Below are 19,820 nucleotides of genomic sequence, written 5' to 3'. Positions count from 1 at the left end.
ATATAAAATCAGTTTAAAGATCTTTAAAGGTAGAATTTTAAATAGGCATGAAATATAGTGAGAACTTTTAGTAAACATGCTACCTATTCTAAAATCAAACATTTTATTTTCCCAAAGAATACAGGTTGCCAAAAAATACTTTATCTCTAAATATAGGTTAGCTGTAATTATTTCATGATTTTTTTTTTTCCAATGTAACTTTTTTTGGTGCAGATTCATGGTTCCTAAGTTCTGTATTCAAGTTTTTGGAAATGTTTATTTAAAAACTGTTCTATACAAGTGTTCAAAACATTGTATCTAAAGAGAGTAGCCTGAACTTAAAATATTTGAAATCAGCTTATGCGTGCCTTTTAATTTTTTTTTTAAGTTTCTTACTGCCACATATGGTGTGAAGTGACAGTAAGTTGCTTAATGACATCCTGCAGTATCTGCTTGCTGTTGGAGACTCCGATGAGATGTTGAAATTGTTCCTGTGCTTGGTAACTACTTTCCTCTGCCAGGCTATGGGAAAGAGGATGTAATTGTGAATAATATACACCATCCAGTCTTTAATGTGCTGCAACAATGTAGTAATTTGTTTTTTTCATTTGTTCCCACTGCCTTTGTGTACATAGAAAACTTAAAAATTTCCCCTAGTCTATTAGAAGTTAAGATGTTCCCTAATTTATTAAATATGCCTTTATTCACAGTTTGTTTTTTAGGTTATTCTTAATGCATTATAGAATTAACTATGACTTTGTTTATTACAGTATGTAGTTATTGACATATTGTGGTTTGCAGAATTATCAATTGTATAAACTAAACCTTTAAATTAGCTTGGTGTGAGGACTCTTTAATGCTTTAAATTGGGGAAGGGGTTTGTAGTATGAGATTTTACCTACTTCAGTTTCCCTTATGAAGATGCAGCAAATCAGACTGTTTCTACCCTAAGTAAGTTCCGTATTCATTTACGGTACTAGTATGTGTCCATAGCTTTTTTTTGTATCACCACCTGTCCTGGATTTAGCAGTATCTTAAGAATTTTCAGTGGTTAGTATTTTTTCAATTTTCTAAGTATAGTAAGCATAGAATCCTGGCTTGTTGAACTCTGTGTATCATTTCTAATGCCTCATTTTATAATGAGGAGCCTGTCACTTCACTGACATTTCTCCAAAGCTATTGCTATCCATTAGAGCGTCTGTTTTCAGTTGTCTCAATTTTCTGCATCTTTACACCCAAAACCATTCATCTGTTTTGTATTAACGGCCATGAGAAATACTGAAGACAGGCTATCTTAATTTTTGAGGCTCTCCTCCCCCTCCAGGAGAGCCTTGTGAACAAGTACTAGTGTTAGTAATCACAGGACCTCAAGGGACTGCTGAAGGTAAAAATAAGGCCTCAACCTGGAAGTCTAGAATGAGTGTGGAAGCCCAAGCAATAGGCCCTACTTTTTTGATCTGTTGAATTGCCATTTAACAGTGGTCTTGATTCTTTGACTATCTTTGTTGTCTGTAATGTTTTTTGTTTACTCTTGCGTTGTTGTTGGCTTTTAACATTCAGTTGTCCCTGATGATGGAAAATGTGGTGCAGTAATCTAGAAGATTTGCATTTGCTGATAAACTACACTGTTCACTGTAGATATGCTTAAGATGAGTGGATTGTATTACCTATCTATGTATCCATCCATCCATCCATCCATCCAGTATTGGTTCTAGAGTAACTGATTCAGTGCTGGCAAACTGGAAGTGGGGGATACAGAAGACCTAATTAAGGGGTTTGTGTGTGAGAGAGAAATAACTAGCCTCTTACTCCATTATGTATTTCTTTGGAACTTTCTTCTGATTTTACAAAGTAATACAAATCAGAATGGTTGCTTTTACATCTATGTAAGTGTTCCACAAATTGATAAGTGCTTTTATACCTAAGTCATTATTGGGTTTAGAAATTAAAACTTAATTGGAAGTCATACTTGAAGATTTATCTTTTTCTGAGCCTCCAGTGGTTGACCAGAGGATGTTGGGACAGTTCTATTTTTATATTTTTATTTTTTGCTCTATGATTAAAGAGCCAGTACATTAGAGAATAGTAACTCCAATGATCCAGCTGTTTCTCTCATCACTGTTTTTGTATCAGTGCTATAAAATTGTATTTGTTTTGTTTTTTTGCCCCCCGCCGCCCCCCCCCCCACCCCCCCCACCCCGTGGTCTCTTGCTCTGTTGCCCAGGCTGGAGTGCAATGGTGCAATCTTGGCTCAGTGCAACCTCCCACCTCCCAGGTTCAAGCGATTCTTCTGCCTCAGCCTCCCGAGTAGCTGGGATTACAGGCACCCACCAGCATGCCTGGCTAATTTTTATATTTTTAGTAGAAACGGGGTTTCACTATGTTGACCAGGGTGGTCTCAATCTCCTGACCTCCTGATCCGCTCACCTCGACCTCCCAAAGTGCTGGGATTACAGGCGTGAGCCCCCGCGCCCGGCCAAAGGCGTATGTTTTTAATAGTGTATGTTTTCTGATAGCTACAACTGTTGATTACCAAACCTAGGCTTATTAGGGTTAGAATAAAATGGGTTTGTTTACCCTTTGGATGATTCTCATTTTCTAGGTTTTCACTTTGGATTAAAGAAGTGACAAGTAGAATAAGGAGTTAACAAAATAATACATTATTGCAGCTGGTTTTAAGTGCTGTTGAAGCTGTTATTGTTAAGTAGTAAAAAGAGGAGGCAAAAAATGATTTTATGGACCCAAAAGAGGAGATCCGTTATGATTGTTGTCAGAAGTTTTCCTTATGTTTATAAGGGTAGTATTTAACTTTTAAATTTTCATGTATGTCTGTATCAAATCAGTCTGAAAAAACATCCTGTTTAGAGAGGTTAAATATTAGAATTAATCATGCAATCAAGAGAGTGCACAGCTAGCTAGCCATTATCTGCTCCTTTATATCCACCACACCTCTTAATCCATCTTGGAATGATGAGTGGAGTTTGGTCCTCCACACTTGGTTTGCAGATAAAGAGATGAAGTTTCATGCCAGGTGTGCGTGCTTGTTGGAGCCATTCATATTTCCATGTGTGCTGTTTTTACATTAGTAATGCTGTAAAAGAAATGAGAGGTTGAGCTTCAGATTAAAATGGATACTAGTGGAAAATACGGTATTTTTCTTCCATAAGGAATATGTGACAATCTATAAGGTAGGAGTTTTCTCTAAACTTCCCAGAGAGAAGAATGATTCTCTTTTGACCAAGAGCCTAATGTATTTTTCCTGCCAAACAAATAGACTCTAATATAAAATGTTTCAGTGTTTTAACAATCTGAATTTTAGAAGCAGATGGGAGAAGGGTGTTTAGCAAAGTTGATTTTAAGAAAAGGTTTTATTTTCTCCTGTCAGATCTTTCCCTCAAGGATAAATGGGGGAAAATGTGATTTGCTAGAGAGTGCTGAAAACATCAGTGACTTGTATGAAATAAACAGCATACAATGCCAGGAAACAAAGGGTATGATTTTGCGAGAGGCTTACAAGCTACATAGAGAACGTATGGCTTGGACAACACTTAGTCAACACATAACAAATTTATTTTTCTGTAATGTTATTTAGATAAGCTTTTGTTTTTGTAGAAGTTCTGTTGCATATATCTTTTGAAATATGTCCTAGAAATGATGGAATACTGTATAAGGAATATATAAGAAACAACCATAACTTCTAAAGACCAAAACATGCCTAGGAATTCAAAGGGGTAGGAACATAACTACTTAGATGAATTTTTTTTTGCTGGAGGTGGGGGATTCCACTCTTTTTAAGCTGCGATTATCTATTTGTCATCTCATTTTACATTTATTCAGCTTTGTGTTAACTTTTATAACTATGGTATTCTTTGAAATTCCCAAATCCTTATTTATTTGACTTATCAAAACTTTTTTTTTTTTTTTTGAGACTGAGTCTCACTCTGTCGCCCAGGCTGGAGTGCAGTGGCACGAACTCGGCTTCACTGCAAGCTCTGCCTCCTGGGTTCACGCCATTCTCCTGCCTCAGCCTCCTGAGTAGCTGGGACTACAGGCGCCCGACACAGGCCCGGATAATTTTTTATATTTTCAGTAGAGACAGGGTTTCACCGTGTTAGCCAGGATGGTCTCCATCTCCTTACCTCGTGATCCGCCCGCCTCGGCTTCCCAGAATGATGGGATTACAGGCGTGAGCCACCGCGCCCGGCCTTCAAAACTTCTTAATTCTAGAACACAGTGAAGTAACTTCCTCTGCTGAAATAAAATCTCATTTGATGAGGGTTTAAATACACCTGCTAAAAGTATAGATTTCTCGAAATACACTGATCATGATTCAAAGTGTGGTAAAGAAAAAAATTAACCAAGTTTTCCCAATAATTGTAAAATGAAGTCCAAATACCAAGAGATAGGAGACTGATGTGATTGGTTCTTGGTTTGGCATGCTTTGGAAATTCTACTTTGCTTTGTGCATGCCAGTATGACCTACTTTTTGCCTGGCATGTTATACAATAGTAGATATAAATGGCTTTGAGGTGATGCTTTTAATTACCAAAATTACTATTAAATAGTAGAATGTTGACATCTTCGAAGTGAGTTGCTACTGCTGATGGTTTTCACATTGTCTACATTGAATCTCTGTTGACTGAAACTAAGCTGTGTATTCTCACACTATACTATAGATTTTTTTGTGTGTGTAGGATTCCTTTTCAGTCAAATATGCACTTTGTTTTGAAAAGGAAGCGATTTTAAAGTGTATATTTACATTTGTCCCAAGGTAAAACGCTTTGGATGTGAGACTATCTGATTTACTGAAAATGTTATTTTTGGAAGCTGGCTTATTTTCAGACAATGCAAATTTCCTGTATTTCCTCTAGTTTACTTGGAGAGGAGGATGTAGTGAGCTAAGAGGTCACAATTTAAATTTCACAATATAAGTTTGTCAAAAGGTACTGAGTACCCAGTGTTCTTTTAAAAGATCATTAAGCTAACTTTATATTCAATTTCAATGAGTTCCTTAAATGATATTTTAGCATATTAAAAAACTAGCCCTTTCTCACCCTTGTCAAGTTAGGAGTCATAGTGCCTGCTCCTTCTTGGGTTGTTAAATTCCTGGGAATCCGCTGTTCAAATCGTCATACCGTGGTGGAGCCTTTTTAAAATAAATTTTTTATATATATATGTGTGTGTATATATGTGTGTATATATACACATATACGTATATATGTATATGTGTATATATGTATATGTGTATATATACACATACGTATGTGTATATATACGTATATACGTATATACGTATATGTGTATATATACGTATATACGTATATATGTATATGTGTATATATACATACGTATATACGTATATGTGTATATGTGTATATATACATACGTATATATGTATATATGTATATGTGTATATATACATACGTATATACGTATATATGTATATGTGTATATATACATACGTATATACGTATATATGTATATGTATATATATACGTATATACGTATATATGTGTATATATGTATATGTATATACACATATATACATGTATGTGTGTATATATACCTATATACGTATATATGTGTATATACGTGTGTGTATATACGTATATGTGTGTGTGTGTATATATATTTAGTTTGAAGGCTTATTTAAAATGAAAATAAATTATGAAAGTTTTCTGCTCTCAAAGATCTGTTTGGAAGAGTAAGTGTATTCAGTACTCTGTATGCCTTAATGTGTTTTCTAAAACTAGTCTTCACAAGCTTTTACCACTCCAATTGAGATGTATACGTTAACTTAGACTAATGTTTCAAAAACGGATACTTAAAAGCAACGTACCATAAAAATCTTCAGAAATTGTTACAAAGAAGAGTGAAAGAAAACAAGGTGTTTTACCATATGCATTTTCTGTTTTAAATTTAGCGTAGTGGATACTTTGTTTTAAAAATACGTAATTTGTAGAATTGCTGCCCAGTTTGTGTTTGAAACATAAATCCTGGGGTGGACGGCATTAAATTAAAAAAAAAAGTGGGCATACAGTGTATTTTAATTTTTCATACTGAATCGTACATTTGCACTGTGCCTTATTTCTACCGTGTTCTTCCTACTGTTGGACATACAAAAAGATTTTCCTTGGAACTGTGACTTCATTAGATGCTGCAGGATGCTGGATCCGGGTCGGTGGACCGCAGAGCGCTCGAGATGCGGAGAAGCAAAGCTGGCCGCTAGTGGGCGCTGTGGCTCCGTGGAAGTCACGGAGAAGCGTCAGCACCGGCGCTCGACCGGGAAAGTAGCGAGGAGTTCCTGCCAGCTCTGCTCTGGGGTCTTGCAGACGCCGAGTGAGAAGCACATGCCTTGACTTTTCCATCTCACACCCTCTAAATCTCTGGTCACTTTGGGAAGCGCGCGTGTCTCCTAGAGGCCAGTGAGACGGTCCCCGCGTCGTGCCTGTGCCGGCGACACGCGGGGAAAGCTCCAGGGGCGCCACCTTCCCGGGAGGCCAGGAGGGAAGGGAGACGCCCGCGGAGAAGGCGGGAGGCGACGACGCTCAGGCCCTGATTAGAGCTGCAAATTCTGGCGCTGCGTCGCGGGAATCGTCTTGCAATTCCTGGCCCCACTGACTGAAGCTGAGCCGTAGGCGATTGGTACCAAAATCAAGTGAGAAGCCCTCGCCGAGCGGCGTCGGGAGAAGCGCGCAGAAGCCGGGAGCTCTAAGGGTGCGCGCGGAATGCAGGTCCTGCACGCGGCGCAGCGCCGCATCTGCGGAGAAGGGACGCCGAGCGGAGCCCGTTGCCTTCCGCACCGCTCGAGGGAAAGCCGCGCCCTTTGATTCCGCCGAGGGGGAAGGCGCCCCCGGGCGCGGAGACAGGTGTCCCGCTACTCGGCCGTCGCTGTTTCCACTTCTGCACCGCGCCCAGGAAGCCTCTCGCCGCCCCGGGGGCGCCCTGTGCACGCGCTGAGCGCTTCTCCTGACCGGCGTCTGCTTCGCTCCCGCCGCCCGCGGGAGCCGGGGGCGGGGCTCACCTGTCAGCCCGAGCCCCGCCTCGCGGCGCCCAATGTCGGGCGGGGATGGCGGACGGACGTACCGGCTGCCCAACCAGCGCGCAGCTACTGAGCGCGGGCCAATGGGCTTCGCGCGGCGGGGCGGGGCCCCGCGTTTATAGCGCTCTGACAGCGCGCCGGCCGCGCTGACTCTCCTCGGCGGGGACCGCGGCGCCGGCCGGAGCGAGGAGCTGCGCACGCAGCGGGTCCCGGCGCCCTCCCCGCACACAAAGGCCCGCGCACGTCCGGAGCCCGCGGCGGGGACCGAGCTCCCTCTTTCCTGCCCTGGGGGCCGGGAACCGCGCGGACTGAGAAGGCTCCTGCGCGCCCGGAGGCGCCCTACTCCGTTCTGTGCTCCGGGACATGGAACCGCGCCGACGCGGCGCCCGCGCGCTCGGGCCGCTGCCCGCTGCACTGGATCTATAGTCACAGGCGGCCCCGCTCGGGGCGCAGCGCCCGCCGCCCGCGCCGGTCGTCTCCGTTCCGGGTCTTTGTGTCCCAGCCCGCACCCGCCCCGCCGCCCCGCCGCCCCTCGCCCACCCGCCAGCCGCGGCCGGCCCGGCACCCTGGAGCCGCACGGGAGTCGGCCGTCCGAGCTGCGTCCGGCGCGGCGCCCCGGAACCCCGAGTCCGCCGCGCCGCCGCGCCCCGCGCGTGCGCTCCGTCCCCGCGCCCTGAGGGCCCCGGAGGGCGAGTGCACCTGGCCCGGCAACCGCTGGAGCTGCGCAGCGCGCCCCGGAGCTGCCTGCGGGCGCACGCCGTGTTCCCCGCCAGTCTGCCCCGGAGGATTGGGGGTCCCAGCCTGCGTCCCGTCAGTCCCTTCTTGGCTCGGAGTGCGCGGAGCTGGGAGTGGCTTCGCCATGGCTGTGAGGAGGGACTCCGTGTGGAAGTACTGCTGGGGAGTTTTGATGGTTTTATGCAGAACTGTGATTTCCAAATCGATAGTTTTAGAGCCTATCTATTGGAATTCCTCGAACTCCAAGTAAGTGGCGTCCGCGATCCCCCTATGTCCCCGCCCCGGGATCTGCCGCGCCGTCCGGGCGGGAGGAGGGGTCAGTCCGCGGGGCCTCGGAGCCTGTTTCTGGAACCTCGGTTCCCCGTCCCCCACCCCCAACCCCCGCCCCATTTCACTAGGTGGAGACTCCTCGCTCGGCTTTCCAACCCGAGCGCCGCCGGAACGGACGGTCTCCCCGCCTTTTCTCCCCCGAACGCTCCCGGGCGCTAAAAGCTACTATCGGCTCGGGTGTCACGTCCGAGAAGGTGTCTGATGTTGCTACCTGACCCTCTCCTGTTTTCGAGGACGAAGAACATGGCCACAATCTAGGCTGGCCGGCACGCGGGGACTGGTGGGCTCTGGAGAGAGGCGGAGATGCTGCATTCCCGGGGAGCGCTGGCGGCGTGGTCGGGGGCCCGCGGGCGGGCGACCGGGGTGGCAGGACGCGGGCAGCGGAGCGCGTCCTAGAGAGGGGAGCCTGGAGTCGCTACGCTGCCCGCAGAGCCCTGGAGCCGGGGCGCCTTGGCACCGCGCTGCCAGCCCGAGGGTGCGCGGGGAGCTCGCCTGCTTCGCAGGAGAACTCGGGCGTCGAGCCCTTTCCTCCGCTCCGGGGACACTGGCCTTAGGCTTCTCCCTGAGGGCCCGCCGCACCTCGGCCTCCCGCTTCGTTCACAAGCCGGTAGCCCCGGAGTATGCGGTCTCGATGGCCGACCTGATTGTAATGCACTTCCTATAAAAGCTTAGGGCCCTGCCCAGTCGACACTGCTCCTGAAGCCTTCTCCCTCGGGCCACTGGTAGGAATGGGATCCTTAGGATCAGATTTGCTCTTACCGGACGCTACAGCCGGGAGCGAGCCAGGCCTTGTGGAGAGTAACTTTCAGTTTGGGCCACCAGAGTGCATTCAGAATTTAGAAAATCCCATCCATCCCTAAATCTGTGTGGTCATAATTCGTAGTCATCTGGGCATTCAGTACTGTATATCCCCTTATTTCGAATCACAGCCAAAACATATTTTACAGAATCATGGAATTGTAGTCTCGGGAAACTTGGAGAAGAAGTATGCAGACATTAGCTGGTTTCTGGAGAAAACGTTTTAGATCAGAAGCAAAATCAATGGCCTAATTGAAGTTGAGCAAGTTGGGCCTGGTTTTAGGAGAAAAGAGATGGGGGATTGATTTAGAAATCCCGTCTTAATTAAAGGAGTGTGTCCATTCTCTTAAAAGTGTCAAATTTCAAATTCACTAACATGTTAACCAAGAATCCCTTCATGAAAAGGGCAAAAACGTCGGTTACAAATCAGTTTAAACAAATGTTTGTATGATGCTAGAAGGCACTTTCAACACCGCTCATACGGAGAAGTTACTTAGCTCAGCCTTCTTCCATGTAGTCTGCTCTTGCATGGATTATATTTTTAATGTAAATTATTGTGTTTGCTGATGAAGTACTGGCGGCGGCATCTTTGCATCGATGCCGGCTCGGGAAGCGCCAGGTGGTGCCGGAAGAAGCCGGGCTAGGACCTCGCGCTGCAGCGGGTCCCGGAGTCCGGGAGAGGCGGGCGGTCGGGGGGAGCCCGCGGCGCCGCTGCCCGCCCGGTGCCTCCAGAGGTCACTCTTCCATGCGGAATCGCGCAGCGCCAGGCCTCGCCCCTCCCCCAGGCCGCCTGCTCCAGCCACTCTGCACTTTCACTGACCGGCTCTCTTTGAGGCTGATTTTTTTTTTTTCTTATGAGGATTTAATATTTCTGTTTAAATCTAGTTGAAAGAAATTCCCTTAGCCTCTTCAACGTTTAGTTCAGTGTGTGTGTGTATCTTTATCTTTGCGTTATTATTAACTATTAGTTTGTGTGTAGCCGGTAGGAGAATTAGAAATACCTAGTTGGGAGAAAAAGAAAGGTAGAACAAGTTATTTCAACCTAAGGTTTAGACATTAATAACTTCTTTTTGTAATGTGTCGAGGTGGGGGGTTCCGGGGGGAGGTGACAGGTATTTACCACCGCCCCCCATTCTGATGGTGAAGATGAGTCTGTCTTTCCAGCTATGTCCAGACCTGCGAGGGCCCTGCGTTTCTGGAAGCCTGCCGTTTGCGCGGTTGAGGTTGCTGTTGCTGTCTTGTCCTCCACAGCAGCATTTCGTTTAAAATTCTCCTGATAACGGCTTGCCTGGATGACTGGATAATGTGTCCCTGGAAAAGGTCTCCTTTGCAGCTGAATGCTAGCTCCAGAGATCAGAAAGATTTCTTCCTGTACGAGCCATAGGAAAGAGCCCTCTCTAAGTTTTTGAGAATGCATACAACCCCCTGATGCCAGGGGGTCGCTTTCCTTGGGGAAGTTTTATATTTATTTCCAGGGGAAAGTTTCAATCGGTAAATATGATGTGGCAGGAAGGTAATCAAATGCATTGAAGTTTCACATCAGTTCCTATGAACTGTGAAACAATTCATTTGTAATGAAGCCGCCATCAGTAATTAGATTTGTTTCATTCAGAGGTCAGCTTTTTTAGCAGGTGGTCGACACAGGGAGCATGCAGCAGCTGTTTGGATACAGGGTCCAGAAAACCCTTTGTAAATTCAGCGTCTCCGTAACTACTTTAATCACATTGTCGGCTCGCCCGTCCCTGACTGTATGTAATAATGGAAAGATGTCCTGCGTGCTGAAACAGTAGCTGCCCTGTTAGGTTATTCACATTGCTTTGATATGTTCTGGTAGAGTTGGGTCCGTTGTAGCCATTTTGGTTGTTTAAAGTTGTTTTTCGTTTTTTGTTTTTTTAATTCAGCAGAGAACAGTAATGCCTAGCTTCCATTTTTAACTAACACTTCAGTAGAACATTTTTTTCCAAGAGGGATATTTTGGCCTAAGTAAAGTAGTGGGCTCTTTTTTAAAACAAATTAATTTTACTTTAATGTGAGCAAATCTGTATTTGCTCACCGTATTTGCTCACAGTGTTCTGCAATGCATTACACTGACTTTGTTGAAAATTTCGAGTACTAATGCCTTCTGTCTGGGGTTACCATTCCCTATGCATCACATACTAGTTAGTTAGCATTTTGCTTTTCCCATGTAATTTTTTCCCTATATAATACTGGATTCCTGATACTAATTGACTTGATACAAAAGAATGGCTGGATGATATCCAGATAACGTATAATACATGGGCTTCACCACAATCAGGCTCTGAATAAATACAGACCTGTCAGAGATTGATAAAATAAACTACAATGGATAGTGCTGTTTAAACAGTCCATTCAATAACATACATAAGCCAGCCTGCCTTCCATTGTGTCTGAAATTCTTATTTTTGTAGGTAAACAAATGCACATTCAGCACTGATTGAATAGCCCCTTGAACTATGTTCCACAGTTTGCGTTTGGCTTAATCTTGTCGGTTTTAATATAGAGAGAAAAAAGCTCAAAGCACCAGGGGTGGAATTGTTAGTGCTTTCACATCCACATTCCTCACATTTTGTCAGGATGATAAACTGTAGGTAATGGACTGTCGTTGTTCTACAGGACAACTGAGCCAGGCAGAGCACAAAGACGAAGCTAAAGCGATACCTCACAACATGCTTGGTAGCCTTGTTTTCAGATGAGAATTTATTTGAGAATCATGTGTCTAGGGACTGCACATCTTAACCTCGACAATTACAGCTTCAAGCCCCAGAAACAGGAGCTAGAGGTTAAGATGATTTGTTAAGCACTTGGTTCTAAATCTTTTACAAAGCATAAGCTGTTGACACTTGTTCTACCGACGCAAAGAAATGCAAATGACTCCAACATTTCCAAAGGCTTCTGACTTAAGCTAAAGTATGTGGACAGGTGAATTAGCCATGGGCCTGGAGACCAGCTAAAAACTAAGTATTTGAATGGTTCCTCTATACAGTGTCAGCTGAAGAACAATTGGTAGATTTATATTAAAACCTCTTGTCTGTAAACTTACTGAGGTACATCCTTCGGTAGGTGGATCAGTGAGATAATTGCCTTCAGATGGACATTGCAACTGGAGCAACTAAATCCTTGCTGTCTTTCCTTCCTCTGAAATCTTCCAGGTAGCTCCCGAGAGCTTCAGTATGACACCAAACTTCGGGCGACGTTTTAGAGTGCGTTCACCTAATGGGAAACTATTCCAGATCCCAGCGTGACTGCAGTAATGCGTCATAGGAATGGGAGTGGCAGGGAAAAAGGAAACACAGATTGTAGACCCTAATACAAAAATTTTTAGGAAAGATATTTCTTTAACATTTTATGAAAACTTCATTCTTAAAATACTTAATTGCAAATTAGACAAATAGAAGTGCTCTTCTAAGGAAGGTGATTAAACTGGTCCTCCTATCAGCCTAATCTCTGCCTGCCTTTGCTGCTGACATAAAGAACCTGTTTTTCAGGTCACTTAATATACATCTACATAGATTTGCCTATGAGTTCACCCTTTGTGTAGCGGAGTAGAGCCTTAAAGAGGAGTGCTCAACTGTTTAAAATATTTTGATTAAAATATGCAGAACCCATAGAACTATAAGCTTCTAGTCAGGAATTAGCTCTTTCAGGGAAGAGCTCCCCCCTTCTTTTTAAGGGGGGAATTAGAAGGAGGCTGGGGGAGGAATATAAGAACAGCAAAGAAGGAAGGATAGCAAATGGGACATGTTCCGAACAGCTTGGAAAAGCTCCTGTGGCTTCATTGTCTCTATAAAGCCAAAGAATACAAAGACATAAGCAATTCAGCCCTTCTCCCATGATGGAAGATGCAAACCGTTGACATGCCTCCCCTGTTTAACTTGTTTAATTCTCATTTTAAATTCAGCACGATACTAGCCGTGTGAACTCTGAAGATTTCTTTAGTAATCCATTTTGTAGTTCCGAATCAAAAACAAAGTGAAAGGGTCTGACACAATTTGCTTTTATTTTTAGGCAAATCAACCCTGGTCATAGTTAATAAGGGGATTACAACTCAGACTAGGTCTTTACAGATGTGATGTAAATCAAGGGCAGAGTATAAAGAAACTGATCCCTTTTGATTGAAGTATGGTAAAAAGGCATAGAGAAACTAGCAGCAGTAATCTGATTGTATGGCAATAAAACCACCATTTTCTGTCTTTCAGATAAAAATAATGTGGTAAATCCATGCAGTTCATAGGATGTAAAGGCAGATAAAGGGTGAAGCCATGGCAACATATAGATTAGCTTGATGTTAGAAATGACACGTCTCTGAAAAGGGCGCGGGACGAAGTCCCTTGCCTCCAGGCTGTTGGGCATTATGTGAGAACCACACAGACTTGGAAACTGGGATTAGGAAGTATGAAAGCTCTACTTGTGGTCTGGGATGGCTGAGGCTGTGAAGAAAAGCTGCTCAGTTCTTGCTCATTGGTGGTGGATAATATGGCAAAGGTAGATTTCATTGACTGCCTTTTTTATAGATTGAGATTGGGGCTGATTAAAACTTCAGATCACTGCAGTTGTTAGGGCCTGGGAGATTTTCCTTTTTAACTCCTGGCCTAACAGCGGCAGCCGTTCTGTAGGATTAACTGCACTTCGCGGTCATTGCCTTAATCTATTTGGGCTTCAGGCAGGGACATGCTGGGAAGGAACAGAGACCAGAGGGGATAGGTAGGGCTGGGGTTATCTGAAAAGAAAACAGAGACCTTTTGATTTCAGCCATCTTTTCAGACCCACCTCCCTCTCCCGCCGCATGGGAGAAGCAAAGGTAAACAGGACACATTGTCCCTCTCCCTCAGCCACAGAGCTCTTCTGTGAGTTTTGTCTTTCCCACCCTGGAAAAAAAGATATAATACAATTTTTAAAAGGGGAGGGAGGAATTTAGTTTTAATTCAAATGAGTAGTAATCCAGTATGCCAAAGCGGTGGGCTCTACCTAGATGTAATTTTACTCGTAAATGTGAATGGGGTAGGCTGTTAGAGGTGGTGTAAATTACAGGATTATAAAAATGTTAGTGCTGCCCAGCCTTAAAGTCGAAAACAAAAAAATCTCTGTGCTGTTGAATCTTACCACACTCTGTCCTGAACAACCTTGTAAGTAAGCTAGACTTTTGTTTTTGCCTTCCATACTTTCCATTTCAGCCATTAAACAAAATAAGTCATTGAAACCACAATTGGGTTCCATGCAGAGTGACATCCGCCATTGGGTCAAGCCAGAAGGAAATACTTGCTCGATTGCCCCCTATTTGGCATTACAGGAAAGTCTCGACACTTTGGAAGAGTCTGAACTCTCAAGACATTGAAAATGCCAAAGGCTGCAAACACCCTAAGTGTCTTTCTTGATGGAGTGCATCTTGGTGTGTTTTACAAAGGGGAATTCAGTGCTGTGTTTTTTTTTTTTTTTTTTTTTTTTATTAACAGCAACATAGGGCCCTTCTAGACTCTTGGATTCTGTGTCTGACAAAAATGGTCATTAAATGATAAATATTATAATTTAGACCCATTTCACTGATTTTGTTCCAAATTCTCAACTGACTTGAGCATCTGTTTGGGGCTGTAGATACATTGCCCTTGTTGCCTGTTTTTCTCGTTACTATGGGAATTACTGTAGCCATTACTATGTAGCTTTCATAGACTAAAAGCATTTTTAAAGTATTGCATATAGGCTGGCCATATCCAGTGCTTGTTACTTTACCTTGTTTTTCTAACTTAACGCAGCAATCTGTATTAATAGATCCATTTCATTTGTCTAGCTTCATCAGAGAGGGGCTACCCCCTGATTTACAGGCTGGTCACATCCAAGCACCTTGCATTCTACACTTGACAATGATTGCTAATGGCCCATTCAACTAAAGTATTTGCTTGTTAACAGGGAACAGAGCATGATAAATGTCCAGCAAGCTTGCCGCCTCCTTCAGCTTTTCAAACGCAGACTGGTGCATATTTATGGCAGGCAAATGACAAAAGAAAAAGCTGAATTGCCCTGGCCTCCAGCTTTCTATCAGAAACAGGGTTAAAGTGATTAAAGCAATCATTCAAGAAAGCCCTGCCATTTGTTGACTAACCTTCATCCAACATTTAGCTTTACAGTCTACCTGTGAGAAGATATTTCAGAGGTATTAGAGATAAGGAGGATCTAGCAAACCAGTGAAAAGAGTAGGTGACCAGTTATAAAATGCTTTCCATGCACATTGAATGCCAGGCGAACCTATTTCTGTTATTCCAGCAGAGAATCAGCAGTGGCTCTAGACTATTAACATATTTTCCTTTCATGTCTAAATTCAAATATGTAATTCTAGTCCAAAGCATTGTGTGACTGGTAAGTGCATACTTGCTGATTTCAAGTAAGAAAACATAGCAAGGGAAGCTCCACTAAACAAGTTGTTTCTGCCCTTAGTAATTCTCCAAACAAAATAGGAAGAAAAAGTGGACAGCAGTGGAGTATTAATAGTGTGCTCTTTTCATTCTCTAAAGCACGAGTAAGTAAGCGTTCAAACTGCCCTGTGGTGGGCATACATTTAGAGCGCTGTGAATGAACCACTGCTGTTCTGCCACACTTAATTTATTTATATTATTATTTTTATTATTTTATTGTTGTTTTTATATATTATTATAATTATTTATATTACCAGTTTATTTTCTCAATTTAAATCCTGTTGCATCCAATTTTAATTACAGTATTTGTATCTGTCTTCCCATACTTGCTACCCACGTCCTCATTGCCACTGAGGCCTTATCCATGTTTTCCATGTACACCACTCTCGTATCACCCCAGAATAATTATGAGTGCTACCCAGACTTTTGAAACCAGTAGAGTCAACATGTTTGTCTTTGAGGAAAGCCAGTGATGCTTTAGCATTTTTGGCAGGCGTGGATATGTGTTTAAGTGGGGTGGGTGCAACCCATTATTGTCTGCCTATTCTACTGTTGTTCCTAATCCACATTCCCTGCAGGGCACCTAACCTGTGTGCGTAGCAAAGAATTTCCGACCTTCAGAGCCAGAAGTGTTTCTCAATTGATCTCTTCCAGCCTAGGGTTATAGCTGATGAATTATAATCCTTGCTCTTGTCACGCCTTTACCTGGGCTTACCATGGCCCTAAAACATTTGCCCAGAATCAGAATTGTCTAATGAGTGAGTGGGGCAGGGCAAATCATGTTCCAGACCAGCTGAGAATGTACCTAGCTGCAGAAGAAGTTAGAAAATGTCATCTTTTACTTATCTACCAGAACTATATTCGAGGTACATTTTAGGTTTTTAAAAAATGCAAGTTCTCGTAGGCCTTGAATCCCCCTCTTTTATGGGAAAATGGATCATTATTATAATGGACTGTCCAGTAAAGTTCATGATTTCTCCTAGGCATGTTCTCTCTCTTTATGACATAGATCAAGAGTGATCTCTTTAAGTCTTTTCTTCATAATCCCACAGCACTTTGTGCTTAGATGTACTTAGAAAGAGCCATACACACAGTACACCATGATGGATGTGCAAGTCTTCACCACTCTACCTGTCCTAAAAGTCAGGGACACACCTTCTTCATTTCATCAGTCCCTACTTCTGTCCAGCATTGGCATCCAGTATTAGTAGAATGGACAGACAACCCAGATTTGCGCTGATGGCAGTTTACCCTGTCTTAACTGTCATCCTTCTGCTGCTAGACATGGATGAGACCTGAGACGATGAGACTGCTCAGAGGTCACTGGCTCTTGAACTTTAGGGCACCAGAATCCCCTGCAGGGCTTGAGAAAACAGGGGTTTCTGGGCCCCACCCCCAGAGTTCCTGATTCCTGAGGTCTGGGGTGGGGCTTGAAGATGGACGTGTTTAACAAGCTCCCAGGTGACGCTGGCAACTGCTGCCTCAGGGCCACGCTGAGAACCCTCGCCCTACACCAACCTTTCTGGGAAAACAACTCAACATTAAAGCTGTTTGGGGATCTCTGAAGAAATCTGTGGTCCTTGCCTTGTTGGGGGAGCATCAGGGATCTAACCATTGATGGTGGAGAATTTGTTGTTAATTCAGCAAGCAACTATTAAGTATTAGGCCAGTTACTCGGCTCTAACAATACAAGGCAGAGTGACCTGTACCCTCGAGATTTAAAGTCTGAGTCCAGTAGAGAGACGCCCAGGTGGGAGCAAGCACATTTAGAGGTAGGTGCCTGGTGCAATGTGGGGACACAGAAGAAGGGAATGGCATTTGCCCCTGGAGGGGTCCAGAAACAGCCCGGGGAGGAGGAGCTTGAGTCTTGAAATACTGTGGGCATCTCTAAGCGAAGTCACAGTAGAGAGCTGAAATAAAGAAAATAATAAGCAAGCCAAAGAAACAGTATTTCAGCCAAGGGCAGTGTGTGTCTATCACATCCACCTGTGAACATGCCCCAGGATTCCCTACATCAGGCCATTGCTCAATACAGATCCCTCACAGGAACAGCTAAGCCACTGATTTCAGCTACCTTTTCATGTGAGAATTATCAATAACTACTGCTTTTCAAAATGAGTATGATCATGGATAGGTGAGGCAATTCAGTTTCGCAGAGACCGTAGGGCAAGTGCCATTGTAGTTTAGTTAAGGGCACATGCTTTAGAGTTTGGATATGTGAGTCCAATCCCAGTTTAGCCATTTATTAGCTGTGTAGCTTTAGGAGCAGTAGCCTTAGTGTCCCTCAGTTGTCCCATCTCTATAATAGGGACAATAACATAACAGTGCTGAATAAAAGAGTAACAAAATTTTGGTCAACATTTAGTGTATTTAAAGAGCTAAACTCCGTGATTGGCACAATGAACCAATCAATAAAACACCAGTTGTTATTAATAAAAGTCAGTTGAATATGTACTGTGTGCCTGGCCATGGTTCAATTTGCCTTTGCATACAAGGAAAAAATTCAAATACTCTGTTAATAAAGACTATAGCATAATACTTTCACCTTAAACTCCTTGGTGTTAATTTATTTTGTTTACCTGCCAAACTTCTACTCATTTCTAATGAGTTTCTGCTACATGAAACACCCTTTGTATTTCTTTTGTCCTGTTAAATTAAGTTCTCTCTCCTCTGCTTTCCTACTTTTGGTGCTTTCTAGTAACACTTTTAGCCCTGGACTTTGTCATTCAGCTGTGCAACTGTGGACTGAGAGGAGGCTCTTTGTCTGAATTCATTTTGTATAGTAGAGAGTACTGTGAGCAGTTAGGTTGTTGAATGAATACATTAATTCAACCTGGAGGGATGGGCAGTATTGCATTTTTTACATTGATATTACATGATATTTAGAAAACTGCTTAACTGGTGGACGTTGTTTTATTAACAGCATTTTGTGTATAGCACTCACTATGTGCCAGCTGCTGTTCTAACTGCCTGACAAATACTCCTGAAACCTTCATGGTAAGCATATGAGGGAAGTACTTTTAATATATCCATAATACCAATGGGGAGACTGTGGCCAAATTGGTTAATTAACTTAGCCAAAGTCATATTGAACTAATAAGTGGATTTAAACCCAGCTAGTCTGGGGCCAGGGTCCCTCTTTTAATCCTCTGCCTCCTGCTTATGCTGTTGCGTGGAGTAGTCTTTATCATATAACTAAATTAAGCATGCATTTGCTTAAAGCAGTGCATACATGATGGATCAAAAAGTTTGTGGTGTAATTGGTTTAATTCTGTCATTATCCATTTTGATTTATAGTCACTTTCTTATGATGGTCGTGTAGTTTTAAATGGAACCTTTGAATCTTTGATATAATAAGGTTATGTCAAATCTTGGGTATAATAAGGTTATACCCAATGGAAACAGAATAATGATCAGCCCATTTAAAGGATGACTGGAGGGTTATTACAATATATAATAGTCATGCATATATTGAGTATTATTCCTTTGACTGGTAACATTTTCCTTTTAAAAATTGAAACATTTGATTGTTCCTTGTTGGGAGAAAAAGAGGTCAGATTTTTGAGGGGAGATCCATTTGGTGAGATGCTGAGTGTGTGTCAAGCTAAGGAGATAGTATGACATCTTTTTTAGAGTCTAGTCACAATTAAATGCCATTTTATTTTGGATTTTGGGATCCGTGCCAGCTTCCAGCTTGTCAGAGCTGAGAAGACTCAAATCAAGTCCAGGCTTATTTCTACAGCAAACTGGGATTCTGGCTTCTTGCCTGTGGATTCATTCAGTACAGCCCATCTGGCTTTTGATGTTCTGCAAGTTTGGAGCCATTTGTTTAAGGAAGCCAGGCGGTGAATATTGGTGGGCCTGGGGTTCTCTTGACTCCAAGTGGTGCCCCTTGGTTTGCATTTTCACCATGCTTAGCATCTGCTTACCTGGAGACCATGCAGCCGCCGGCCAGAGGTCTCCAACAACCACATCTTCATGCCTTTTAGAACTCAGGGTACCCAGCACATCCTCCTTCCTCCTCCTTGTCCAATTACTTTCATGCAGTTCTCAGTAGCTGCTTGTTTGGATCACTTATAGTATTTAACTTCTGGGGTGTTTTTGGGTTTTGGTCAAGGTAATTCCAGGCTGGATGTGGTGACTAAGCAGGAAATAAATGGGTCGTCCACAGAGTTACAGTGGAGCGCTGTTTCTATTTTCCTAAGGTACATAGTTGTGGGGGTGATCCGTATGGAAGTCAGGAACCCAGTCTGATTTTGCTCCCTTTTGATGTTAGCAGTACTGACCTGGCTGTTTTGTAGCCTGCTTTGTTTTTCTTCCTTTTCTTCCCTAACTCCACGGGCTGTGGCAAAGCCCTGAGACGTGCAGGAAAATGTCTCCTGTCATACGCCCACAGCAGACCTAGCCCTGACCCTCCTCTGAATCCCAGGAAGGAGGTATCTTTGAAGCAGCCTGCTTGTAAAGCAATTGCACACAGCCTTGTAAACTGTGTTACTAGGCTGATTATACTT

General features: G+C 43.5%; 1 protein-coding gene across 2 annotated transcripts in view; it reads left to right on the top strand.

Moving 5' to 3' along the window:
* Positions 1-7,794: 7,794 nt before the first annotated feature.
* Positions 7,795-19,820, top strand: part of EFNB2 (ephrin B2) — a 45,184-nt gene continuing 33,158 nt past the window's right edge. For both annotated transcript variants that reach the window (XM_054446643.2, XM_054446644.2), the window contains exon 1: positions 7,795-8,002. In XM_054446643.2, coding sequence (XP_054302618.1) covers positions 7,881-8,002 — 122 coding nt within the window. In that variant the 5' untranslated portion in view covers positions 7,795-7,880. The remainder of the gene's footprint in view (positions 8,003-19,820) is intronic.

The sequence above is a fragment of the Pongo pygmaeus genome, chromosome 14 (assembly GCF_028885625.2).
Source record: "Pongo pygmaeus isolate AG05252 chromosome 14, NHGRI_mPonPyg2-v2.0_pri, whole genome shotgun sequence".
Classification (NCBI taxonomy): Eukaryota; Metazoa; Chordata; class Mammalia; order Primates; family Hominidae; genus Pongo; species Pongo pygmaeus.
Note: the sequence above shows the minus strand (reverse complement) of the source record. Positions and strands in the feature narration are given on the sequence as shown.